General features: G+C 38.2%; 1 protein-coding gene across 1 annotated transcript; it reads right to left on the bottom strand.

The window, feature by feature from the left end:
- Window positions 1-15,316: 15,316 nt before the first annotated feature.
- Window positions 15,317-16,567, bottom strand: LOC107774935 (E3 ubiquitin-protein ligase RSL1-like). Its single transcript, XM_016594599.2, has 2 exons — window positions 15,746-16,567; window positions 15,317-15,597 (listed from the first exon to the last, which is right to left on the bottom strand). Exons 1-2 carry the CDS (start codon window positions 16,456-16,458, stop codon window positions 15,525-15,527), a joined length of 786 nt encoding a protein of 261 aa, XP_016450085.1. The 5' UTR covers window positions 16,459-16,567; the 3' UTR covers window positions 15,317-15,524.
- Between the last annotated feature and the right edge of the window lie 8,261 nt (window positions 16,568-24,828).

Below are 24,828 nucleotides of genomic sequence, written 5' to 3'. Positions count from 1 at the left end.
AGTGTCTCCCCCGGGTGTGATGTTTGGTGTTTCATTTTCGTGATCCTCTATGCTATCTTCGTTGATGGTGTCTAGGAGGTTGGTTGTGATACCTACTATGGCTTTTTGCCTTGCCTCTCCTTTCCCTGCCATTGTTGGTTTGTATCAAGCTCGAAAGAAGCGATTATCCCTTTCAGGAGTCTAGATGAAACTATAATCTTAGCTAAAGAAATCCCCACAGATGGCGCCAAATTGTTTGACCCAAAAGATATTGGAACCTTTTTGAATAAATCAATTAAAGAAAATGAAGAGGTAAATCTCAGCTAAGTATAATAAAATCCATAATAAAAGAGATAAAGGATGAACATGATGGACAATATTTCTTGATTTTGTGGGAGTGAACGATTGAATGTTGAAAGATCTTACAATCAGTGTTCTTAGCCCCAAAAAAACCCTTTACAAGGTTTTTTCCTCCCTATATATAAGGAACAACCCCCTTCTGAACTCTAAAGGACATATCGTAGGGAATATTCGAAAGTATATTCCTAATGCCCCCTGTTAGGCCTACACTACTGTAAAAGGCATACATCCTTTGTCCGCTGTCGGTCGTCGTCCTTCACGGGACGTCGTGCTATGAAGACCTCATCTTTTCGTATTTATCAGTAGTCGTGGTCGTCAAAATTTGGACCCATACAGTTGTTCCTGTTGTATTGTATTGTATTGTTATTCTAAAATAATATTTATTTTAATTGTTTCATTAAAATTAGCTATATTGTATTGTTAAATCCATTGTTCCGAAACAATGAAAAGTCCCTTTTTTTAAACAACCGATTTGGTGTGGTGGGATTATTTCTAATTTTCTTTTCAATTATGCCCTACTTATTACTTCACAATTCTATTTTACCCTTTAGCTTTTTTTCTGTTTTAACTCCAAATCTCCAATCTATAACATACTTTATTTTTCCCCAAAACTTTAGCCGCCAACGTTAAAGGTGTTTTGCCGCCTTCTCTTTTATTTTTCTCCTAATTTATTTTTAACTCAATTCTAATTAGTTGTACTCCTTTGTTTTGCCTTCTTCTGTCTCGCTCCTTTGTTCTGTTTTCTTAAGATGGTTTGCCTTCTTCTGTTTTATTTTTTAAAATTATTTTATGCATATTTTTTGATGAATTTAATATTTAAACAGTTGAGGGAATTTTAATAAACTTATCAGTTATAGTACGATACGATACAGTCAAACCAAACAGCAAAATATTATTAAACAATAACAAATAATATAATATATCCAAATATTATATAAAATAATGTGATATAATACAATATAATACAATATAATACAATACAATACATTATAAAATAATGGGAACAATGATCCAAACGGAGTGTTAGTAGCATCTCAAATTTTAAACTTCCAATATGAAATTTTGTTAGCACACTCAACACCATAGAATTAACATGCTGACTCTACCGGTCCAAATTTAATTTTACGAGACAAAACCGTCCAAAATATAACACGCTTCAAACTTCGTTGCAATTCTGTCGAAAAGAAAAATGTACAAATTAAATAGGGTAAAACAAAATTAATCAATCTTAAACTAATTATATTCATTAGTCAAAAATATATAACATATGTATATTATATGTATATAATAAATATATATACAAAAAATATATATTTTATCGGCTATTATTTTTGGGAGCGGTTAAAACTATGCATTGTCAATTAAATACTTGATAAAAACTTATTCGCACCAAAAATGTATTTGCAGATATTGTCCTTTCACTTAAATATGGTTAATTAGTGTTATTTTCACCTTATAAATAATATAATCATAGTGTTTACCCTAAAAACTGGATAACAATTACATTTATAATGTGGTTTTAAGGATACGTGGTTTCACCTAATACCAATTGATTAACTTAAAGATAAGTGATGGAAATTGACAAGAAGTAAAACAAACCAATGCTTGGACAGTGCTCTCGAGCTGATGAACCTTCGAGCTTAGTAAAGTAAGAACATTTAAAGAACAACAAGTTGATAAAGCAGAGAAAGAGAGAAATATTATATTGCCTTGATTTGTATGAATGTAAGTCGTTATAAAATGATTAGGGCTGTCTTTATATAGCAGAGGAGTCCTAGTTATGGTACAATTCTAATTATGGAAGTAAATCTCATGATTAGCTTAAACAATCGCCCTTGATTTGATCTATTCCGGAATTTCCGCCGTGATCTCCAACTGGTTACGGATATTCCGCCTTTCCGTTATTGCGCTTCGCTCGAAGTCGATCATATTAGGTCTCGATTGCTGATGGCCTCGATCTCGATGGGTACTTTGATTCTTGAACTCGATACCTTGTCTTCGTGCTCTGGCCTGATCCATTACGAGGCTGACCCTCGATGTTATTCCCTAGTCTCGATTTAATGGCAAAATCGGACAAGCCTGATTTTACTCATATACACATAGTCCCCTCGTTTCTTGGAATGTAATGAGAAGAAACAAACTGGGCCTTTGATTTTGTACCTCGACCAGTTATGACATCACCCTCGTGACATAAATGACGGAAGCGACTGAAGCGTCGCGTCCCTACAGTTCCCAAAATCATTAATGATCGCCAGTCGACGGTTGGCCACTAGTGTTTCAAACCGTCATAGCAAATATTATAAATATATCATCTTCATAATTTTCTCAAACTTTACTTTCAAAATTTCTCCTAATCTTCCAAAACTCTTCTACACCATTCAAGCTTATCAATTCTGCAGGTTCTTCAAATCCCGTTTGTCAGTCTTTTCTTAAAACAACAAGTTTCATCTTCTTTTTTCTTTGAACTCATATAACAATGGCGAAAACATCAAAAACCGTTCCTCAAAAGGAAAAAGCCTCTTCATCGTGGTCGGCCGTTGATAAAATGTCGGTGGAGCCACACATCGAAGAGTGTGTTCCCGGGTCGTGCGATCTTACTTAGGATTTTAAAGTTGAGAAACCCTTGTCGGTCCCTAGCCAATGCGAGCCAATGTCGAGATACATATGCTCGATAACCGAGGGCGATCTTGAGTAGGTGAAAAAAGATTGCCATTGGAAAAATAAAGAGGTGGTGATTCCTACACCCGAAGAGGGTATTACCACTTATATGAAAGGGTTTCTAAGTGTTTACACTTAACCTTTCACGTTGGGTCCTGTCGATCCCGTTATTATCAACTTCTGCCATCAATACCACATAACCCTAGGCCAAATCTACCCCTCTTTTTGGCGCATAATTATTTTTCTCCGATTCTTCATGAGCAAGGTCGAAGGGATGTCTTTCACCCTCGACCATCTCATTAGACTGTACAACCCCCATCTCTATTGGGACGAGTTAATAAGTCTTTAACATCAGGCCACAAAGGTGTTGTTCTCAAGCATAGACGAGGACAAAGATCAAGGATGGATGGGCTGGTCTGTCCGAGTGAGGACTTTTGACATAATCCCAGCCGAGAAGATGCCATTCCCCGAAGAATGGAACATGAAGCGTAAGTACAAACCCACCAATAGCTTCTGTTAATTGTTTTGCTTCTTTTACCTTTTCTCATCAACATTCTTTCGTATGGCGCAGCGGTCTCTTGGGTGCCTGGTGCAATTTCGAACCTTGAGTGCTAAGTTCGGAAACTGACATCGACTTCTTCATATGCCGAATGCTCGTGGCATGGTTTGGCAATGGGCTGATGGGGGGCCAAAAATTATGGTAAGTTTCTTTTTATGTGTTTGACGTTCTTCCCTAAAATGTTTTTTTTATCTCTACTTGATTTCCTTTCATACAGGTCTCAGGGACAATACTATCATGAGTCCGCCTCCACCTGGGGAAGAGGAGGTTCTGAAGCCGTCGAAAGAGAAGAAGAGAAAAAGGGTCTCACCTTTCGATACTCCAAAACTCAAGAAGAGCAAGGCTTGCAAGTCGAAGAAAGATACCGTTGCTCTTCGAAAACATAGTTCAGCAACTACGAGATGAAGAAGAGGAGAATGAAGATGTTGGCTACGAGCTAGTGGCTCGAAAGAGGAGCGCCGAGGTCCTAAAGGCCGCCGAGCTGGTAATGACCGAAGAGGTCTAACCTCGAATCGAGGGGATCTCGGAAGGTGGTCCGAGCAAAGTCCCCTAGTCATTGGAGGCTAAGGGTGCCTCCTGCCGTGACGGGCAACCTGGTGGATGTACCTGAAGGGCTAGTTCTAAGGTCCTTCAAAACAAAAAGAACGCCCCAAGTGACTCGCTTAGGGTAATAAACATTAGAGATTCGCCCCTCCCAATATTTTCCGAGGGGCAAATTTAGGAAGCCCAGGCCATCGGGACCCCCGATGTGGGAACAACCTACGAAGGGGAAGACCTTTTCCGTGGCTGCTTCACGGGGGTCGAAGAGACTTCCAATCTGGGTGATGCATCGAGTATCTTCGATGAAACCCATAGACTTCTGAGTTAGGTGAGCCTTAGCTCCCTTTGTTAATGTTATCTTTGTCTTAGCTCTTCTTGTCTGATTTCCTTTCTTTCTTCATAGGCTTTGACGCTCCATCGGGAAGTATTTTCTAAATCTCGGGTAGAGCTGGACCTGTATGAGGCCGATCTCAAAACGGAGGAGAGAGATTCCCTAAAACTCCTCATTGAGCAAAAGGAACATAAGGTCAGGGGCCTTAGAGCTGAATTGGCAACAACTCATAAAGGGCAAACCGACTTGATTGAGCAGGTAATGTGATTTTTTGGAAGCTCATTTTATTAATCCGAGGACGGCGACTAACACTTCAATCTTGCAGGGTTCAGCAGAAGGTTGAAAAGATTGAGCAACTTCGCAAGGGGGCAGAGATAAAGGAGGCAGAAACCTTGGGGTAGAAGCAAAACGTGGACCGCCTTGCCTCGGAGAAGGACACTGCTCGGGCCCAACTATCTTCGGTCTAAGGTCAACTACAAAGCATGAAGGATGAGATCTTGACCCAAGCCAAGAAAACTAAGGAGCTCGAGGTTCGGTTGGCCGCTGAGCTTGCAAAGGCCACATCTGAGGAGCAAAAAAGTAAAGGCCGATGCGGAGGCGGTCGTGGCCGTCTACCGAGCTGATACTGAAGTCACTCAAGCTCGGGCAAAGGAAATTTTCGATGCTACTCAGGTTCGATCGTTCTACGTCGCCGAGCATGCCAAATGCCAGTCTCGAAGAGAGACCCTCGAAGAGATTCATGCTCGTGGTTTTGACCTTACTACTGATATCGAGAACATGAAAAAGTGCTAGAGGCCGAAGCCAAAACTTTTCTCTTTGATGATGATGACTCTGGGAGCGCGAGCGGATCCGAGAGCGGAGAATATGAAGATGAAGTTCCCGGGGAAGATTAGGCACTTAGATTTTTTTTGCTTTTTGGATTTTTTGTGTAAGACCATGAGTGGTCTTAGTAAATACTTTAGCATATATGAAAGATCCTTATTCTTTCCGATTTGTCACTAATTTCTGTTTCGTGAAAAATCTGTTTTGCTTTTGCCTTATGATAATTCTGATATACTTTAGGTCTTGAGAGAATTTTGACTCACTTCGTTGCCTTGCAAAAAATTTGTTGAACTCGGATTGCTATAGTCTCTATAATCAAGTGAGTACTTGCTCGAAATCGGAGTAGAAAAAACCCTTAGGTTTTGGTTAAGCGAGGGCGGGTCCCTCGAACTCAATAATGTAATGGCCCTTAGGCTCTTGAATCGGGCCGATATGGCCTCAAAAGAGTGGATGCTTCCCCTTTTTCGGCTTAAAAAGTTTTAATAATATAGAAATTTATTATACCTTAGCATAAGCCATATATAAAGTTGTTATGACTTAGAATAAGTTTGTTCGAGAGTTTGAACAATTTGGTACCTCTTAAGGTTTTCGAGAGTTGATGTTATCGAAACCCTTTGTAACTTTGCTGAGGGTAGCCCTTTCTAACCGGTTTTATGAAGATGATTGAAGGCCTGTTGGATTACAAAATTCGGACGTCTCCGAACCGTGTTGGTTTGGTCGTAGCCTTTTACTTGATATTTGCCCATTGGGCTTGTTTTTCGATTATACTTCAAAGTTATTTGAAGTATCAATGCCCGAGTAGGGTGGCCGTGGCCTATAAAATCGAGGATTGCCTTTTTAAGGTCTTAAGATTTTGAAGTTTAATAATTCAAGCATGTCGGTTTTCGGACGGCATTCCCCGAGTACGGGGTTATTTGCTCGAGCTTTAGTTGAGATTGGCTCTTGAGCCGGTTTCCGTAATATATCGTAAGTACGAAATTGTAAAGTAGAAATTTCACTAAGGCATGGAACATCTGATAAGGAAAAAGTACTTCTTTCAATAGATCATTCATGCGTACATGTTTTGTCATTAGGGCTCGGGCAATCTACGTGGGCACGACTCATATGACCATATCCGTAATATATCATAAGTACAAAATTGTAAAGAAGAAATTTCACTAAGGCATGGAATGTCTGATAAGGAAAAATTACTTCTTTCAATAGATCATTCATGCGTACATATTTTGTCATTAGGGCTCGGGCAATCTACATGAGCACGGTTCATTTGACCGTTTGGCCCTTTACAAAACTTTCCTATCGAGACCTTGTTGACACGTAGCATATTTCTTGAAAACATAACATCCGAGGATGATGCCCCCCAGTATTTGAGGTTGATTTTAAAGAAGCCTCGGATACTATTGAATTGTCCCCAGGTAGCACAGATAATTATTGCCTCGTTAAAAACCTCGCCAGAAAAATCCATTTGGGACAAAAATCGATCTAAGGGAAAAAGAGTGCAACACTTGCTTTAAAACTTGAGGTCTTTGTGTTGAAGAATTTCCCGATGTCTTCGATCGAATTCCTATAATAAGTTAGTATCAAATATAAATGAAAAAAGGGGGAGAGTCATACCTTAGCAATAGTATCATTTGAGGAGTGATATATTCTAATTATTTGGCAATTGTTCGTCGTTCATTGTGCCAAGTTTTTAAGATCCCTTTCCGATGACACCGATGACCTGATATGGACCTTCCAATTTGGGTCGAGTTTCCCCTCATTTGGGTCTCGAGTGTTGAGGGTGACTTTTATCAGAACTAAGTCCCCTATTTTGAAGTGTCGAAGATTGGCTCTTTGATTATAATATCTTTCGATTTGCTGTTTCTGGACGACCATTCGAACGAGGGCGGGTTCCCATTTTTCGTCTAGAAATTCGAGGCTTGTGTTCATAGCCTCGTGATTTGACTCTTCCGTTGTGTATCGAAACCTGATGCTTGGTTCCCCGACTTCGATCAGGATCAGACCTTCGGCGCCATATACTAAGGAGAACGGCGTTGCCCCTGTACTAGATTTTGTTGTTGTCCAATATGCCCAAAGGACTTCGGGCAAAATTTCTCTCCATTTCCCCTTAGCAACGTTCAACCTTTTCTTTAGGTTCTGAATGATGGCCTTGTTTATTGATTCGGCCTATCCGTTCCCACTAGGGTGATACAGCATCGATAATACCCTTTTTATTTTGTGATCTTCGAGGAACTTCATTATTTTACTGCCGATAAATTACTTTCCATTATCACATGCTATCTCGGCGGGTATTCCAAATCGGCATATGATGTGATCCCATATGAAGTCTACAACTTCTTTTTCTTTGACTTTCTCGAAAGCTTGTGCTTCAACCCACTTAGAGAAATAGTCAGTCATAAATAAAATAAATTTAGCTTTACCTGGGGCCGATGACAGAGGACCAACGATGTCCATCCCCTATTTCATGAATGACTATGGGGATAGGACTAAATAAGTTGCTCTCCGGGTTGGTGGATCATTGGCGCATGCCTTTGGCATTTGTCACATTTTCGAACAAATTCTTTAGTATCGTTCTCCATATCGATCCAATAGTATCCTACTCTGATGAATTTGTAAACCAACGACTCAACACCGATGGTTCCCGCAGGTGCCCTCGTGGATTTCTCCTAAAATGTAATCGGTGTCTCCTGGTCCCAAACATTTTGCCAACAGTTTATCGAACATCCTTCTGTATAACATTCCATCTTCAGCCAATGTGAATCGTGTTGCCTTTGTTCGCAGAGTCCTCGATTTCTTAGGATCCAATGGAAGCTTCCCGTTCTTTAAGTATTCGATGTACTTGTTCCTCCAATCCTAGGTCAAACTTGTGGAGTTTATCTTGGTGTGACCTTCCTTGATCACTAACCTTGAAAGTTGTACGACAGTTCCCGAGATAAGTTCATCATCTTCTATCGATGACCCCAAATTTGCAAGGACATCGGCCTTGCTATTTTGTTCCCGAGGCATGTGCTGTAGCATCCATTCTCTAAATTGATGTAAAGACACTTGTAATTTGTCTAAGTACCTCTGCATCCGATCTTCCCGAACCTCGAAAGTTCTGTTGACCTGATTTACCACAAGTTGGGAGTACTTGGCCTTGATGACCTCTGCTCCCAAGCTCTTGGATAGCTCGAGACCTGCAATTATGGCCTCATACTTGGCCTCATTGTTAGTCAATTTCGAACTTTTGATAGACTGTCTAATTGTACTACCTGTGGGTGGCTTCAAAATGATGCTTATCCCAGACCCCTTCACATTTGAAGCACAATCTATGAAAAGGGTCCACACCCCAAGGATGTACCCCGACTTTAGCTATATTTCCTTTTCAACCTCGGGTACGAGGGCTGGCGTGAAGTTAGCCACGAAGTCATCCAAGAATTGAGACTTGATGGCTATTCGGGGTTGAACTCAATATCGTACCCGCTAATCTCAACGGCCCATTTGGCCAGTCGGCTCGAGAGTTCGGGCTTGTGCAAAATGTTGCGAAGGGGATAGGTGGTTACAACACAAATAGGGTGACATTAAAAATAATGTTTTAATTTCCTAGAGGCGCTTATTATGGCAGGCACTAATTTTCCTAAGTGTAGGTACCAGGTTTCGGCCTCACCTAAAGTCCTACTAACATAATAGATAGGAAATTGTGTACCTTGCTCTTCTCGAGCTAGGACACCACTTACCGCAACTTCTGAGACTACCAAATATAAGTAGAGTTGTTCGTCCACTTTCGGAGTATGAAGCAACAAGGGGCTCGAAAGATATTGTTTTAACTCTTCCAAAGCCTATTGGCATTCCGTGATCCAAGTGAAATTGTTCTTCTTTTTAAGCAGCGAGAAGAACCTATGACTTCGATCTGAAGACCTCGAGATGAACCGGCCTAAGGCGGCTATCCGCCATGTTAACCTTTGTATGGCCTTAACGTTGTCCACGACTATGCTGTCTTCGATTGCTTTGATTTTATCGGGGTCAATCTCGACTTCCTGATTCGACACCATAAAGCTGAGAAACTTGCCCGAGCTGACCCCGAATGCTCATTTCTTAGGATTGAGCTTCATGTTGTATTTTTCAATATGTCAAAGGTTTCCTGCAAATGTGTCAAATGGTCCTCTGCGTGCAGGGACTTAAAGAAGCATGTCATCAATAAAAACCTCTATTGATTTACCTATTTGTTCTTCGAACATTTAGTTTACTAGGCGTTGATAAGCACCGACATTTTAAGCCCAAATGACATTACGTTATAGCAATAAGTACCGTACTTAGTAATGAACGAAGTCTTTTCCTAATCCTCCAGGTTCATTTGTATTTGATTGTAGCCAGAGTAGGCATCGAGAAAGCTGAGGGTCTTGTGGCCGGCCGTAGCATCGATCATACGATCGATATTTGGCAAAGGACAAGAATCTTTAGGGCACGCTTTGTTTAAGTCTTTATAGCCTACGCACATTCTAAGTTTATTCCCCTTTTTAGGGACTACGACTACGTTTGCCAGCCATTCAGGATATTTTACTTCCCGAATGGACCCTATTTTGAGAAGTTTGGTTACCTTATCCTTGATGAATGCATGCTTAACCTCGGACCATGACCTTCTCTTTTTCTTTACCGGCCTGAACTTCGGATCCAAGCTCAATCGATGAGTGGTAATTTTCGGTGGGATCCCTGTCATGTCAAGGTGGGACCAAGAAAAACAATCTATATTTTTAATAAGGAATTTAATGAGTTTTTCCCTAAGCTCGGGGGTTAACCCCGTGCCTAGGTATACCTTTCGATCGGGAAGGTGCTCGATCAGTATGACTTGCTCTAGCTCTTTGACCGTTTACTTCGTGGCATCAGAATCATCAAGGATTACGAAGGTTCAAGGTATCATATAATCATCATCCTCAAAATTTTCCTACTGCTCTGATCTAGTCAAGGCCAACAACGGTGGTTGCTATTTGACTTCCTGCTTTCCCTTTGATTCTGGTCCCTTCGTTGATGATAGTGCCGATACCGGTATTACTTCATCAATTGCGAACATTTCTTTGGCCGCGAGTTGTTTGTCGTACACCATTTTGATTTATTCCGGTGTAAGGAATTTCAAGACTTGATGAAGCGTTGAAGGTAAAACCCTCATATTATGAATCCAAGGTCTTCCGAGCAGCACATTGTATCTCATATCACCATCTATTACATGGAACTTCGTTTCCTGGATAGTCCTGGCCATGTTTATTGGCAACATGATTTCATCTTTGGTGGTTTTACTTGCCATGTTGAAATCGTTGCGCACTCGGGCTGCAGGCACAATTTGATCCTGAAGGCCAAGCTGCTCCACGACCCTTGATCGAATAATATTTGCCAAGCTAACTGGATCAACCAACACACGTTTAACTTGAATTTTGTTCATAAGGATAGATATTACCAATACGTCGTTGTGAGGCTGTTCGATCCCTTCTGCATCCTCATCATTAAAAGATAAGGTGTCCTCTAGTAAGTAATCCCGAGTACGTTTATCCCTTGTGATTGTCACTTTGGTGTGTTTGAATATCGGGCCTTGAGAAACATCGATCCCACCGACGATAATATGAATCACATACTGCGATTCTTCATGTTTGTTTTTCCTGTTTGTGTCCATGTCTTTGAAGTGATTTTTAGCTTGGTCACTCAAGAACTCTCGAAGGTGACCCTCGTTGAATAAACGAGCTACCTCATCCATTAACTGTCTGCAGTCTTCGGTTCTGTGACCATTGGTTCCATGGTACTTGCACATTTGATTTGGATTCGTTTGAGCTGGATCACTCTGTAGGGGTCTGGGCCACCTAGTATCCTTGATTCGTCCAATGGCTGACACAATACATGAAGCATCGACGCTGAAATTGTATTTCGATAACCGTGGTGCTTCTTTAGGCTCAACATGTTTATCGAAGCCACTCTTACTCATGATCATTCGGGAATTTTGACCTCGATCATTTCGAACGGGATTACGTCCTGGTTCATTGTTTCTACGATCTACGCTATATGGTTGGTACTGATCTTTGTCCGATCGGGGCTTTCTATCGATGTCTCTTTGAATCCTACCTTCAGATCTATTCGGGTAAACGGAACCGGATGGGGCTCCGAACTGATCATCCTCGACTCTGATCTTTGATTGGTACCGATTTTGCATATCGGCCCAGGTCACCACTGGATATTCGATCAAATTTTGCTTTAGTTGACATGATGCTACCGAACTTCGCTCGTTCAAAGCGTGAGTAAAGGATTGGACAACCCAATCATTGGTAACTGGGGGTAGGTCCATGCGTTCCATCTGAAATCGAGATACGAATTCCCTTAGCATTTCATTGTCCTTTTGTCTCACTTTGAAGAGGTTCGACTTCCTGGTCGCGACTTTTTTTGCTCCGGTGTGTGCCTTTACGAACAAATCGGTGAGCATGGTGAAAGAATCGATGGAATTGGGCGGCAAATTGTGGTACCATATCATTTCCCCCTTCGATAAAGTTTCTCCAATTTTTTTCAACAAAACGGATTCAATCTCATCATCATCTTCTAAGTCATATCCCTTTATTCCGCATGTGTACGAAAGTGATGTGTTCATTAGTATCGGTGGTCCCGTTGTACTTGGGGATGTCTGGCATACAGAACTTCTTAGGAATAGGCTTCGGAGCCATACTTTAAGGAAAAGGCTTCTGCACTAACATTTTCAAATCCAAACCCTTTAGGATCGGGGGTGCCCCTGGTATTTGGTCAACTCGTGAGTTGTACGTTTCTACCTTTTTGTCATTAGCCTCGATTTTCTTTTCACCTGATTTTATCCGTTTAGTAAGCTCTTCAAGCATCTTCATGACGGTGGGGTTAGTTACTGATCCATTATCGTTCAATTTCTCTTGTAAGGTTCGACCCTATGAACAACTTCCTGTGATGTATCGTGTTCGATTCTGCTTTGTTCCCAATTCTGGAGTTGCGCTATTGAAGCCTGCTGAGTTTGTAACATTTCAAATATCGTTCGAAGGCTAATCCTGCCTTCTTCACCGCTCTGTGCATTCTGATCGGCTGCTCGGGCATCTTTACGGATGCTATTTTCAGGGTCGACCCCTAAATTTCCATGAATCGCAACACGAGAATTGACATCGATTGGATTTATGGCCCGTGGTCCATTTACAGCCTGTGGTCCATCGGGATTGCTTGGTGGTACTCGTTTCCCGGGGCGACTATGTGCTCGTTCTCGTTATGAAGACCAAGCCGGTGTCTGTGTGAGTGGGCTCTGCTTGAGAGTTTGACATATTGATTCATGAAATCAAAGACACTTACGAGAACAAGTGTAAAAGCAGTGTGTGTTATAAGGATTAATACTAGGCAATCACTATTATCCTTAGCCCCACGATGGGTGCAAAACTGTTTACCCTAAAAATTGGATAACGATTAAACTTATAATGTGATTTTAAGGATACGTGGTTTCACTTAATACCAATTGATTAATTTAAAGATAAGAGATGGGAATTGACAAGAATGTAAAACAAACCAATGCTTGGACAGTGCTCTCGAGCTGATGAACCCTCGAGCTTAGTAAAGTAAGAACAGTTAAAGAACAACAAATTGATAAACCAAAGAAAGAGATAAATATTATATTGCCTTGATTTGTATGAATGTAAGTCGTTACAAAATGATTAGGGCCCTCTTTATATAGCAGAGGAGTCCTAGTTATGGTACAATTCTAATTACGGAAGTAAATCCCATGATTAGCCCAAACAATCGCCCTTAATTTAATCTGTTCCGGAATTTTCGCTGTGATCTCCGACCGGTTACGGATATTCCACATTTTCGTTATTGCGCTTCGCTCGAAGTCGATCATATTAGGTCTGGATTGCTGATGGCCTCGATCTCGGCGGGCACTTTGATTCTTGAACTCGATACCTTGTCTTCGTGCTTTGGCCTGATCCATTACGAGGCTGACCCTCGATGTTATTCCCTGGTCTCGATTTAATGGCAAAATCGGGCACCCGTATACACATAGTAAGTCAATATAGTTTGATATAAATATCCGTAAAATTTGGTGTAAATATATTTTTTGTAAATACTCTATGTAGTACGACAATTAAGAATATGTTTGAAATAGATTCAAACTCCGAGGAAGAAGTGTTTACTGTTTTCAGACAAGCGGCCATCTCAAACCAGTTGCACATTAGTTAGTACTCTCTCCGTTTACTTTTACTTGACATGTATACTAAAAATACATTTTCATTTTTACTTGTCACTTTACGTATATTAAGAGAAGACAAAAAAAATTCCCTGTTATACCCACAGTATTTATTACTCATTTCAAATTATTTTCTCAAATCCAATAAAATATGCATCAATTAATATAGGTATCATGGTAAATTATGCACTTCATTTATTACTTCTTAAAAAGCGTAAAAAATCAAAACGTGCCAAGTAAAAGTGAATGAAGGGAGTAATATCGTATGTAATACAAAAGGAAAAAGAAAGAAAAGCTTAATTTGATTAAATGGATGACTAAAAGGTACTGTGAACGTTTAAAAGAGCATAAATCTGATTTCATCAGTTTCTTCTTAGCATAAATCCCTTCTACATTCATTTTCTTCCTTCCTTCCTTCAATGAAACGATTAATTTGAGGTTTGTCTGCAACTTTCACTCGAAATATGTGTCAAAATTCGTCTTTAGTAGAAATGGTATCAGTAAAACATTTCTGAGGCACCATGTGTTAAAGTAATTTAATAATCAGCAAAGGCCGTGGTTCAAAAGTCAGCAAAATTGAAGTCGAGCAGATGTTATCAAGGTCGAGGTCGAACACTTTTGATAGAGTTATAATAGCTAATTTTAAGATAAAATTTAAAGGAGAATATTCTAGTGGATATTCTCGGCTCTTGTACTATTAAAGTTTCTAGGAACATGTTTCCTATAAAAGAAAAAGAAATACAATGATAGGTGACATGTGATATTCATTTATAAAAATACACTTTGACTTTATAGAGAGAGAATCAGATTTCATTGCAAGTATACAAACATCACCTTTCCACTAAAATTCTTGACTACATTTTTCCACCAAATCCGAGAATAACTCAAATATTCAAAGGATTGTCCATTATTCATCATTGTCAGAAATAACATTCACTGATTCCATCCTTTCTTGAGTGACTCACTCATTTTATTTACTTAAATATCATTATTGCTACTCATTAATATTGAATGAAAGCTACATTGTTGACTTTGATTTTTGGAATATTGATGCATGTTGTCGCCGTTATCAAAACATACATACGTAGTATTTATTGTGCTTTTAAGATTTCTATCTTTGAGATATTATTGTTAGTTAAGATTAACCCTCATTTATATAAATTTAATTAATTAAATCAAGATCTATATTTTTTGGTCAAACAAATTTATTACAAGACAAATGTGGACGAAAACAAAATAACTTGTAGGCCCGTCAGCCTTATCTAGTGTACGATATACTTATTCTTTTACGGAGGCGAATTCACATCTAACCAAATTATTAGGGAGGGCAAATCCGTATCAGCATAATTCAGCGATAAATTTGATCTTTATCCATATTTAATTGGGCAAAAAAAAAAAAAAAAAAGATCTCTTAGTACAGAAGCAATGCTCCCGAAGGAGAAGTCAATTCTAACAATTTTAATAAAAACATTATGCTAGTCATAGTTTTCAGCTATGCTATACATACATTCGTGCTACATGTTCACAGATATTGTTGGAATTATGTGTATTTTAATATTAAAATTATAATACTCCATTCGTTTCAATTTATGTGACAGTATTTAAATTTCGCAAGTAAAACAAATTATTTTTTACCGCATTTTTTCATATGCTTTTTAATCAGTCTCAAATTCAAATAAAAGAGGAGAATTACTACATCATAAAGTATCAACTAAAAAATATAGTATAAAAAAGTCGAGTTTCTTCCTATCCTTCCCCCCCTCCCCCTCCTTTTTTTTTTGTTTGTAGTTCTGAGTCTTCTGGCTAGTGGACCAGTGGGGGACCTAGGATTTTGTGCAAGTGGTTCAGTCGGAGAAGTTCATAACTAACATAAGCGGTATAAGCCGTATAAACGGGTTCAAAAATAATTTCTACACAAAATTTACCTTGCTTTACCATAATTTATACATATACACAGTATTATTTTTTGACGAAGCGGGTTCAATTGAACCCACTTCTCACCACTTGGGTCTGCCCTTGTAGTGGACACCAAACATCCAGCATCTGAATTGGTACGAAGAGGCAATCCGATATGATCACTAACTAATCTGGCAACTCCAATGCTCTTCACTCCATGTTCCTCCACATATATAGCAAAATTCAAATTTGCACCTGAATCCACAATATTATATAGGATTAAGCCATATGTAAACACATCAATTAGCTAATTTAAATTACTCTAAATCAGTAGTATAAATTATAAGGAAATTAAACCTCCGACCACCACAAAAGTATAGGATTAAACAACAAATTAACTAACCAGCAGGTTATATGTTTACAACCATCAGCCTTCTGCACAACGTGTTTGCATTTAGGGCATTTCATCCACTTAGATTTCTTAGCAAGTTCCTCAACTTTTAAATCATCTTTGTCTCTTCCTTCCTTTTGAAACTTGTCACAATCAAATCCAGTATGCCAAGGGACACCACATGGGGCGCAGAACAACCTTCGACATAAAGGACATAACTCAATTGTGTCCTGATCACGATCATAAAATAGCTGCCCTGAACAATCTCTATAAGGACAATAAATTTTTTCACAACCAAGAAGACTTGACTCGCTCAATCCCTCTTCCCACCTCGCGAAAACATTTTCTGGTATAATGGACTTACAAGATTCAGGTTCAATTATTGCGCGACATCTCAAACCTGGGCAAGTTACAGGGAAAATGTTCTGTTGAATCTTGGACTGGACATGTGAGCCTATGCAGTCAGAACAGAAAGAATGATGAGAGCAATTCTCGAGTTTGAATATTTCATCTGTTCCTTTTGTGTCCATGCAAATCTCGCAGTAAGCTTGGGATGATTCAGGGGATTCTTGGATTGTTGATGATGACATGTGATGATGGAAGATTTCTAATGAGGCTTCAAGAACCTCTTGGAGCTGCAATTCCTCGGCGCGCTCATCATCTAATACTATGAGAGCGCGGAAAGCTTCATTTTCATCGAACACTTTTGAAATTATGTCTGCCATATGTGGAATTGATCACTGGTTGGTTTAGATTTTTTCTTGAAGATCTTTGTTGATTTGTGAGACTATTTGATGTATTGCAAAGGGTTTTATATTATTCTTCTGTTATTGGATATTGCATATAAAATTAAGGACAAATTAAGTTGTCTTCATTAAGTTACCCAGGAAATACTTGGAGAGCAAGACTGAAGACTTGGTGCAAATTGGGATCAGTCTTCTATGTGACACAAGCAAAATGCTAAGCAATTGACGTTTGCAATTTTAACCATTTCCTGTTAACTCTTTATGCTAAATGCTAATCACATGTTCCTAGTAGGGACCAAGAGCTAGTAGTTGTAATAAATTATGTGAAATATGAAGGATTTTCCACCCATTGACAAAGTCGAAATCAACTTAAGGTCTTCGGAAGTAAATTAAGTGAAAACTACGTCTATAAACTAAGTAATCTTTCCACCGCCCAAAGATGACAAAGAATAAAATTTATTATACATACAGATTCTTGCTTGAGGATCTCAAGTTGCTACAGTACTGAAAAACACTTACCGGCATTTGGTTGAGAAGTTCTAAGAATTGATATGGCAAAAATAAAAACTGAACTTTTTCAAACTGTGTTTGGATAGTTTTTTGTCCACCAGTGCTCGAATTTTCGAGTCCATTACTCAGATGATTACCAAACTATCAAAAATTATAGACTAAAATCATTTTTCTTTCGTTTGCAACGAGAAAGTCATTCAACTATTCTTATTGCACACAGAAGGTTACCAACCAGAATTATAGAACTTTTCGGTGAAAAAATATGACTTGACAGTCCACATGGACTTTTTATATTTTGGACCAAATAAAATAACTAACACCAAGCAAAATATAGAAAATTCACTCATACATCCAACTCGACCTACTAAAAATAAAAATCCACCACTAAATAAAACCAAACGCTAAAATGCATCCCTGTTGTCAATGCATCTCTCTTGTTCTTATAAAAAATAAATGTTTTCTTGTTCTCATGGTTTTACTCTAGTTTTTTAAAATAATAATGCGTACGAGGTTAAAGACCGAGGATTAGAGTGACCTGTGTTCTTTTTTTCTCAGTGACCTTATTATTCTTTTCACGGTTTTTCTTCTACTTTTTATAAAATAATAATGGGTGCAAGATTAAGGGCTAGAGGGAAACCATGAAAAAAACTGCTTTTTATGAGAAGAAGAGAGATGCATTTGCAATAGGGATGTGTTTCAGCATTTGATTTTATTTAACGGGTGGATTTTTATTTTTAGCGAGTTAGCTTGGCTGTATGGGTGCATTTTCTATGTTTTGTTCGGGTATTCATAATTTTATTTGCTCCAAAAAATATTTTAAAAATACATATGGACTGCCACGTCACATTTTCACAGGAAAGTTTGATAATTTCAATAAAGTGATCATTTGTGTACAAAAGAAATAGTTGAGTGACTTTCTTGTTACAAATGAAAGAAAAGTGACTTCAGTCCATAATTTTGGATAGTTGAGTAATCATCTGAGTAATGGACTCTCGAATTTTCCTAAAAATGAAAAAAGGGGTGCACGAAGCATTTCGCGTTAATACAGGGTTCGGGAAAAGGCCGCTCCCAAAGAGTATGATGTAGGCAATCTACCCTGATATAAACATCATTTTACAGCTCGAACACCTATAAGTCTCACATAAACAACTTTACTATTGTTCCAAGGCTCCCCTCCTGCACCAAGAATCCAGGTAACAGAGATAAATTCGATGCTAACCGTAACACCATAAGGATTTGAAAATCAGAAAACTGCTAGACTGCACCAGCAACTCGTGGGCCATGTCCTTTGCAAACATCAATATTTAGAATTCTAAGCCGCTCGAATAGGAAAATTATTATCAATATATTCACCAATCAATCAATTACGCCTCAATTTCAAACTAGTTTCGATTAGCTATGTAATAGAGGTTAGCATCTGGAGTATTGTGTGACAAGAAAGCGCCTCCGATTCTCTAAGGTAAATTTTATGGAGCAGTGGTTAGAACGGCCATGTTGTATGGGGCTGAGTGCTGGCCAGTTAAGAACTCACATATCCAAAAGATGAAACTAGCTGAAATGAGGATTTTGAGATGGATGTGGAAGCATACTAAGATGGATAAGATTAGGAATGAAGAAATTCGGGAGAAGGTGGGCGTTGCCCCCATGGATGACAAGCTGCGGGAAGCAAGGCTCAGATGGTTCAGACAAGTTCAGAGAAGAAGCCCAGATACGCCGGTGAGGAGGTGTGAGCCGTCTTTGGTGAGCATGATGAGAGGTAGAGGGCGGCCTAAGAAGTATTGGGGAGAGGCGATCAGGCAAGACATGACGAGCTTTAGATTACCGAGGACATTGGCCCTAGACAGAAAATTGTGGAGATCCAGCATTAAGGTTGTAGCTTAGGAGGTAGTTGGGAATATCTCTAAGGTGCTCCAGAGTGAGGCTAGTTTGTTAGGACTTGGTCTTAGACTGTTAGTGGTTAATGTTGAGTTCACACTACTCTTTTGTTCCTCTTAGTGTTGTGCTTTATCTACTGGTTTTGTTTTATTTTTCACTTATTTTCTGGTTCTGGTGATCCGTTCTTTGTTCTATGGTTTTTATTGATGTTACTAATATATTGCCTCTTTTTGTTTTCTTTTTATTTTCTTGAACCGAGCGTCTTTCGAAAATAGTCTCTCAATCTCCTCGGAGTAGGGGTAAGTCCTGCATACACACTACTTTTTCCAAACCCCACTAGTAGGATTTTATTGGAACATTGTTGTTATTGTTTGTTGGTGTTTCGATTAGCTATGTACTTACCTGAAATTGCAGAGGCCTTTCGATCAAGCGCTATAGGCCAACTCCCGGTAAGCACATAATTGATAGAAGAACACAAGACGTTTAAAAGAAGACCCCGTATATTTATTATCGTTCATTTAGAATCTTAGCCTGTTACTTTTGATTTTTGTAGTTAGAATTTAGATAGTTATAGGTCAATTCGCATCTACATCTACTGCAATCATTGGAATCTTAATCAAGGAAACTTAAACAGAATCCTAATAGATCCTCTTGACTTTCTTTAAAAAAGTCATAATTTTGTGGTGTGGTTCATAATTTTCCGCCTTATTATTTTTATTTGTAAATAAATTAAGTACATGGATGACATTAGACACACGAAGTGTTATTAATGGATTTACGCCTTCTGCTCTGACTCATGATCGTAATAATAGGGGTTTAATTAGTAAGGTATACAACTATCCGAATTTAGAAGAGGAGCCGGCAAAGGAAGAGTTGCAAACAATTCTAACTTTCCAAAGATGTATAAAACTTTTATAACGAAGGAATAATAATTTGCTATGTACTCTTACACAAATCAAATTATACCTACTGTATAGGTCAAAATCCGCCCTAGAATATTTAGGGCAAGATAGCACTAAGGAAAGAGTCGGTCGAGGTCGACCAAGAAGCAGCGAGACTCGTGGTCGAGATGTCAACAATGGTCGAGGTCGAGCACCATTGATAGAGCTGTAACTGTCACACCTCCTTTTTCACCTAAACCCCCGGAAGGAGTATGAGGGAGTTTTTTCCAACTTAAAGTGACAATCGAAACAGGATTATTTTATTTAAAATTCAGAGTCGCCACTTGGGATATTTTATGGTGTCCCAAGTCACCGGTTCGAATCCCGAATCGAAGAAAAGATTGACTCTGTATTATAGTCCGCGAACACAGAAATCCGGGTAAGGAATTCTGTTAACCCGGGAGAAGGTGTTAGGCATTCCCGAGTTCTGTGGTTCTAGCACGGTCGCTCAACTGTTATATTCGGCTTAACTCTCTGATTTTAAAACATTTCGAACCTATGTGTAATTTTAACCTTATAAACGCTTTTATTCATTTTTTAAAGAAAATTGCAACGTTATTAAAACACGTCTCGAACCACGTCACATAAATGCACCCGTGGTTTTTTGACATATTTGAACATCGTTGAGATTTGGATTTGGGTCACATAAATGTGCACCCGAGTTTAGGAAAGTATTTTTAAATTACGCGCCTAAAGCAACTACGCGTTTTCAACTCTGTGGGAGCCATAGAAATTCGCTAAATGGCACGCCTCGAATTCTAAGGATTAAAACGTTAACTAAGCAAGGGCCATGCATTTTTGAGATTTTATTTGGCACGACACACCTCGATTATTCTATCAAAAGTATTTCTAAACTAAGTTTTGAGGGTCATAAACTGTTTGCACTATCTAATATGGCACGCTTCAAATCAAGGAGAGCTTAATTAACTTCAACAAAAATATAACTTGGAACCTTTGTTTGCGCAAATGCTACATCGAAGAAAGTTGGGCTCACAGGTCGAATCGTGCCCCGGAGAATAGACGGGTAAAAAGGGCAGTCCAAATTACTTGGAATCTTTCATTCAATTAGGCTAAACGTTAGGCCCAATCATGGGAATCAAACAATTTGGTACAAAAGTTAATTAATCACAAATCAATCGAAACTATCTGAAACAAAAAGCTTGAAATAACATTTTTTAACTCTTGGATTTTAGCTACGTGGACATGAACTAATTAGGCAGAATTCTGGACATTAATTTCTCATGCAATTCAGGCCAAATCTGCTGTGAAAAAGTGAATCCAGCAACAACAATTAAATACGTTGTTGGGCTCAAGACATAAGTCCAGATAGCATTGGTACACTTGTTCTTTTTTACACATAGCCCAGAGTAGTGAACCCAAACCTTGTAAAAACCAAGGTTGAAGATCAGGACTCGATATCGAGTCTATTCCAATCAACAAGCTACCATTTGCAATAACAATAAACCTGTTAACCCTCATCTCTACACAGTAATTGAGACACAAAGCAGTTTCAAAGGCTACTAAGAGCACATGCTTGACTTCAACTACCCAAATATTCATGTTTGAATTCAATTCTAAGCTAAATTCAAAAACTTGAACTTAAACTCACTTAACTCTTTCTCAATATTGACAGTAACGGAGTCTAGGAAATTAGCACCATTCACTTGAATCAAAAGAAGAAGAGAAATCAATACCCCAAACTCTTAAAGAGCATAGATTCATCTCTACAGCATACCAATGACATAAGATAACCGAGCTATCATGTATAAACAGGGTCTAGTACAGAACAATTAAAGAAGAAGAAGAAGCAAATGAAAGGAAATTCAACAACTTGTATTTAGTCAGGCTTCAACTCGAAATACATGTTCCTAATCACTTGTTTGAGAAATACCTGGTAACGAAAGGAAATAAAAGGTGAGGGATCAGAAGTAATAGTAGCAGGCAATCAACAGTAGTTTTCAACCAGTTTCAAACCCAGAAAGTGAATAAAACAGCCCAGAAAAACAGTTTCAATCCAAGTAATGAACTAGAAAACTTGAACCAGATTTGATTTCAACTCGTTTAAACTATCAACTATCCAGAAATTGTTTCAGTCCTAAGGAAACTTTAGAAATCACCAGTAACTCAATGAAACAGTTTTATTCTTTAGAGTTCTCAAAATGTTCTTTTAACTCTTTCAGTATTTCTGGAGCTCCTTGTCTTTGAACTCAGTGTGTGTGTGTGTACTTTATCTTTTTTTTGTTTCAGGGTATCAGACTGCTGTGTATATGAACTCAATGCCTATCTCCCTCTCTCTCTCTCCTTGTTCTCCCCTTTTCTATCTGTTTTATAACCTCTAAAATAGACAGCAAGTTAGTGCATTTTCTATTACAAATCTCCTTTTCCTTTTTTAATTATCTCCACTCAAACACCCTTTTCTTTATATCATTCAAAGTGTAATTACAACCCCACCATTATAGAAACTTCTTAAAGTTACGTAAAATTCTCTTTATTGAACAATTCTCCAAACCACCCTTTAAGTTCCTAATATCATTTAACATCCTCTTAAAGTTCTAGGTGTTTACAAATTAAGGCAAACAATTTTCTAACAAAAACATAGATAAACAGAATCAAGAAGGTGTCAATTTCCAAAACCTAAATAGCCTTATCATGAACTGAAATCAGAAATCAATCAACGACTGAGTAACTGAAACTGATATTTACGAAGAAACAAACAATGAATGCCCTATTTCAAACTTTGAAGCAATTACACCAAGTCATCTAATCAGGGAGTCAAACGATACTAACATGTTGGATTTCAATTAAACACAACAGACTTAAATTGAAGACTGGAACCCTATTGACCTAATGATAATCCCGAACGATTAACGATTGAACACAGAAGCTAATTAAACCTAAAACTAAGCAGAATGGATAAATAAAAAAATCAGAGCACAACCCCCTTTTTTAGAAATTGAAAAGAAAACTAGAAAAATAGAAATAAAAACAAACTAACTTAAAGGGAAGAACTAGGTTTGAAAACTAATTACAATTTCAGTCGAAAGACAGACCAATCAAAGATACACAGAGAAGAAAAGAAGAAGGAGCGAAACAAACACTAAAAATGAACATAAAAATTAAAGGAACTCACCGGCTAAACTTGAATTTACCCTTGATACTCTGACTCAACCCAAACTGATGCTAATAATTTGTTCTTTGTCAAGAACAAATGAACAACATCGGTTTTGTAGTGAATCGATCTTCTAATCACGAAAAACTAGAGGATTGGATCGATGCATGTCATCAGGTTCAACGGAAACTGATTTTGAACTTTTAAGGTTCGAACTTAGATTTAAAATTCGACGAGTTCCGGTCAGATTCGAAGGAAACCAATGATGGATTTGGTATGAGGGAGTTATGGGGGTTATGTGGTGTTGATTTGGGGTCGATTGAGTAAGCTAGGGTTCGGGGATTTTGGGACCGGACTGCTTCGATTGAAGATTCGAGAAGTACTAAGGTGATTTGAGGGAAACCAATTATAGATTAGGGAAGATGGAGACATGGGGATTTCCTGGTGTTAATTTGGTGGTGGTTTGAGGCGGCGGCACCACCGGAGAAGGTGGAGGATTTGGGGGCGGCGCTAGGGTTAGGTGGGTATCTCTGAAGGTGGGGGTGAAATGAAGAGATGGGATGGGGTAGGGGGTGTTTGGATAATTAAACCTGTAAAAGGGCCCTTGATTCTGGACCGTTTGATCCAGTGAGATCAACGGTCCCGATTGAATATAATTAAAACGGGGTCGTTTTGGTTAAGCTGGGGCGGACCGGGTATGGGAGACGGGTCTGGGCTGGTTTTGGGTGGGTTTGGACGGGTTTTGTTTGGGCTTGGGGATCTTTTGGCCAAATTGGCCCAAAACCAGATTTTCTCTCTTATTTTTTTTCTAATTATTTATTTTTCAAAGATTAAAATTTAAAAATTCTAAATTAAGATATAAAAACCCAAATTATCTTAAAATACTATTATCTCTAAATAATAATTATCACACATAATTAATACTAAATTAAAAGAAAATCGCAAAATTTTGACATTAAACACTAAAATGCAAAAATACGTTATTTTTGTGAATTTTTCATTTTTGTAAAACAACATTTTACTAAATTAACCAAAAATATAAAATCAAATCGTAAGTGCAGATGCTATATTTTTTGTATTTTTTAATGCATTAATAAAATTAAATATACTCACAAAGATATGCAAACAATCAGGAAAATCGCACAGTAATTCCTAGAATAACACATAATTAAAGAAAAAAAACCTAATTTTGGGTATTCTTTTGGAGTAATTCATATGAGGCAAAAATCACGTGCTAACAGTAACAACTAGTTTTTAAAATAGGATATTAAAGAAAATATTCTAGTGGATGTTCTGTGCACTTGTAGTATTAAGGTTTGTTAGGAATGTGCCTCCTATAAATAGAAAAGAGACAATGATGGAGGGCATGTGATATTCATTTGTAAGAACACACCTTGATAAAAAGATATTCTTTCTCTTATTAAGATATAAACAACACCTTTTTTACCTAGATTCTTGTCCAAATTATTCCATATTTCCACCAAATCCGAGGATAATTTGAATATTCAAAGATTTGTTTGTCATTCATCATTGTTAGGATGAATAACATCTAGCTTCTCTTTTATTGAGTGAATCATTATCTCTTTATTACTTAAATGCCATTTATTGTTGTTCATTGCTATTTAAGGCTCATTTATTGCTTACGTTATTTGGAATGGTTGTCACACATCATTATTATATTTCTACCCGATTTGTCCAACTTTAGTCATGCTGTCATAACTCGCATCTAGAAATATTATTGTTAATTAGGTTTAACCTCTTAATACATAGATTTAATTATTTGAGCCAAGAACCACATTTTTGGTCAAGCACCTACTTAGGCCAATTTATTTAGTCGATTTTGCCATTAGAAACTTTATTGCAAATAATATCTATCTAGCGAAGAAATATTAGGCCATCTCCAACCTTGCCCCC

This window comes from Nicotiana tabacum, chromosome 6 (assembly GCF_000715075.1).
Source record: "Nicotiana tabacum cultivar K326 chromosome 6, ASM71507v2, whole genome shotgun sequence".
Lineage (NCBI taxonomy): Eukaryota > Viridiplantae > Streptophyta > Magnoliopsida > Solanales > Solanaceae > Nicotiana > Nicotiana tabacum.
Note: the sequence above shows the minus strand (reverse complement) of the source record. Positions and strands in the feature narration are given on the sequence as shown.

Bases quoted from the DNA above. Each gene is read 5' to 3' on its own strand.
- LOC107774935 (XM_016594599.2), bottom strand. From the start codon at position 16,458: ATGGCAGACATAATTTCAAAAGTGTTCGATGAAAATGAAGCTTTCCGC. The intron at 15,598-15,745 runs GTTAGTTAATTT...TTGTGGATTCAG, and splicing joins TGTAAACATATAACCTGCTG to GTGCAAATTTGAATTTTGCT.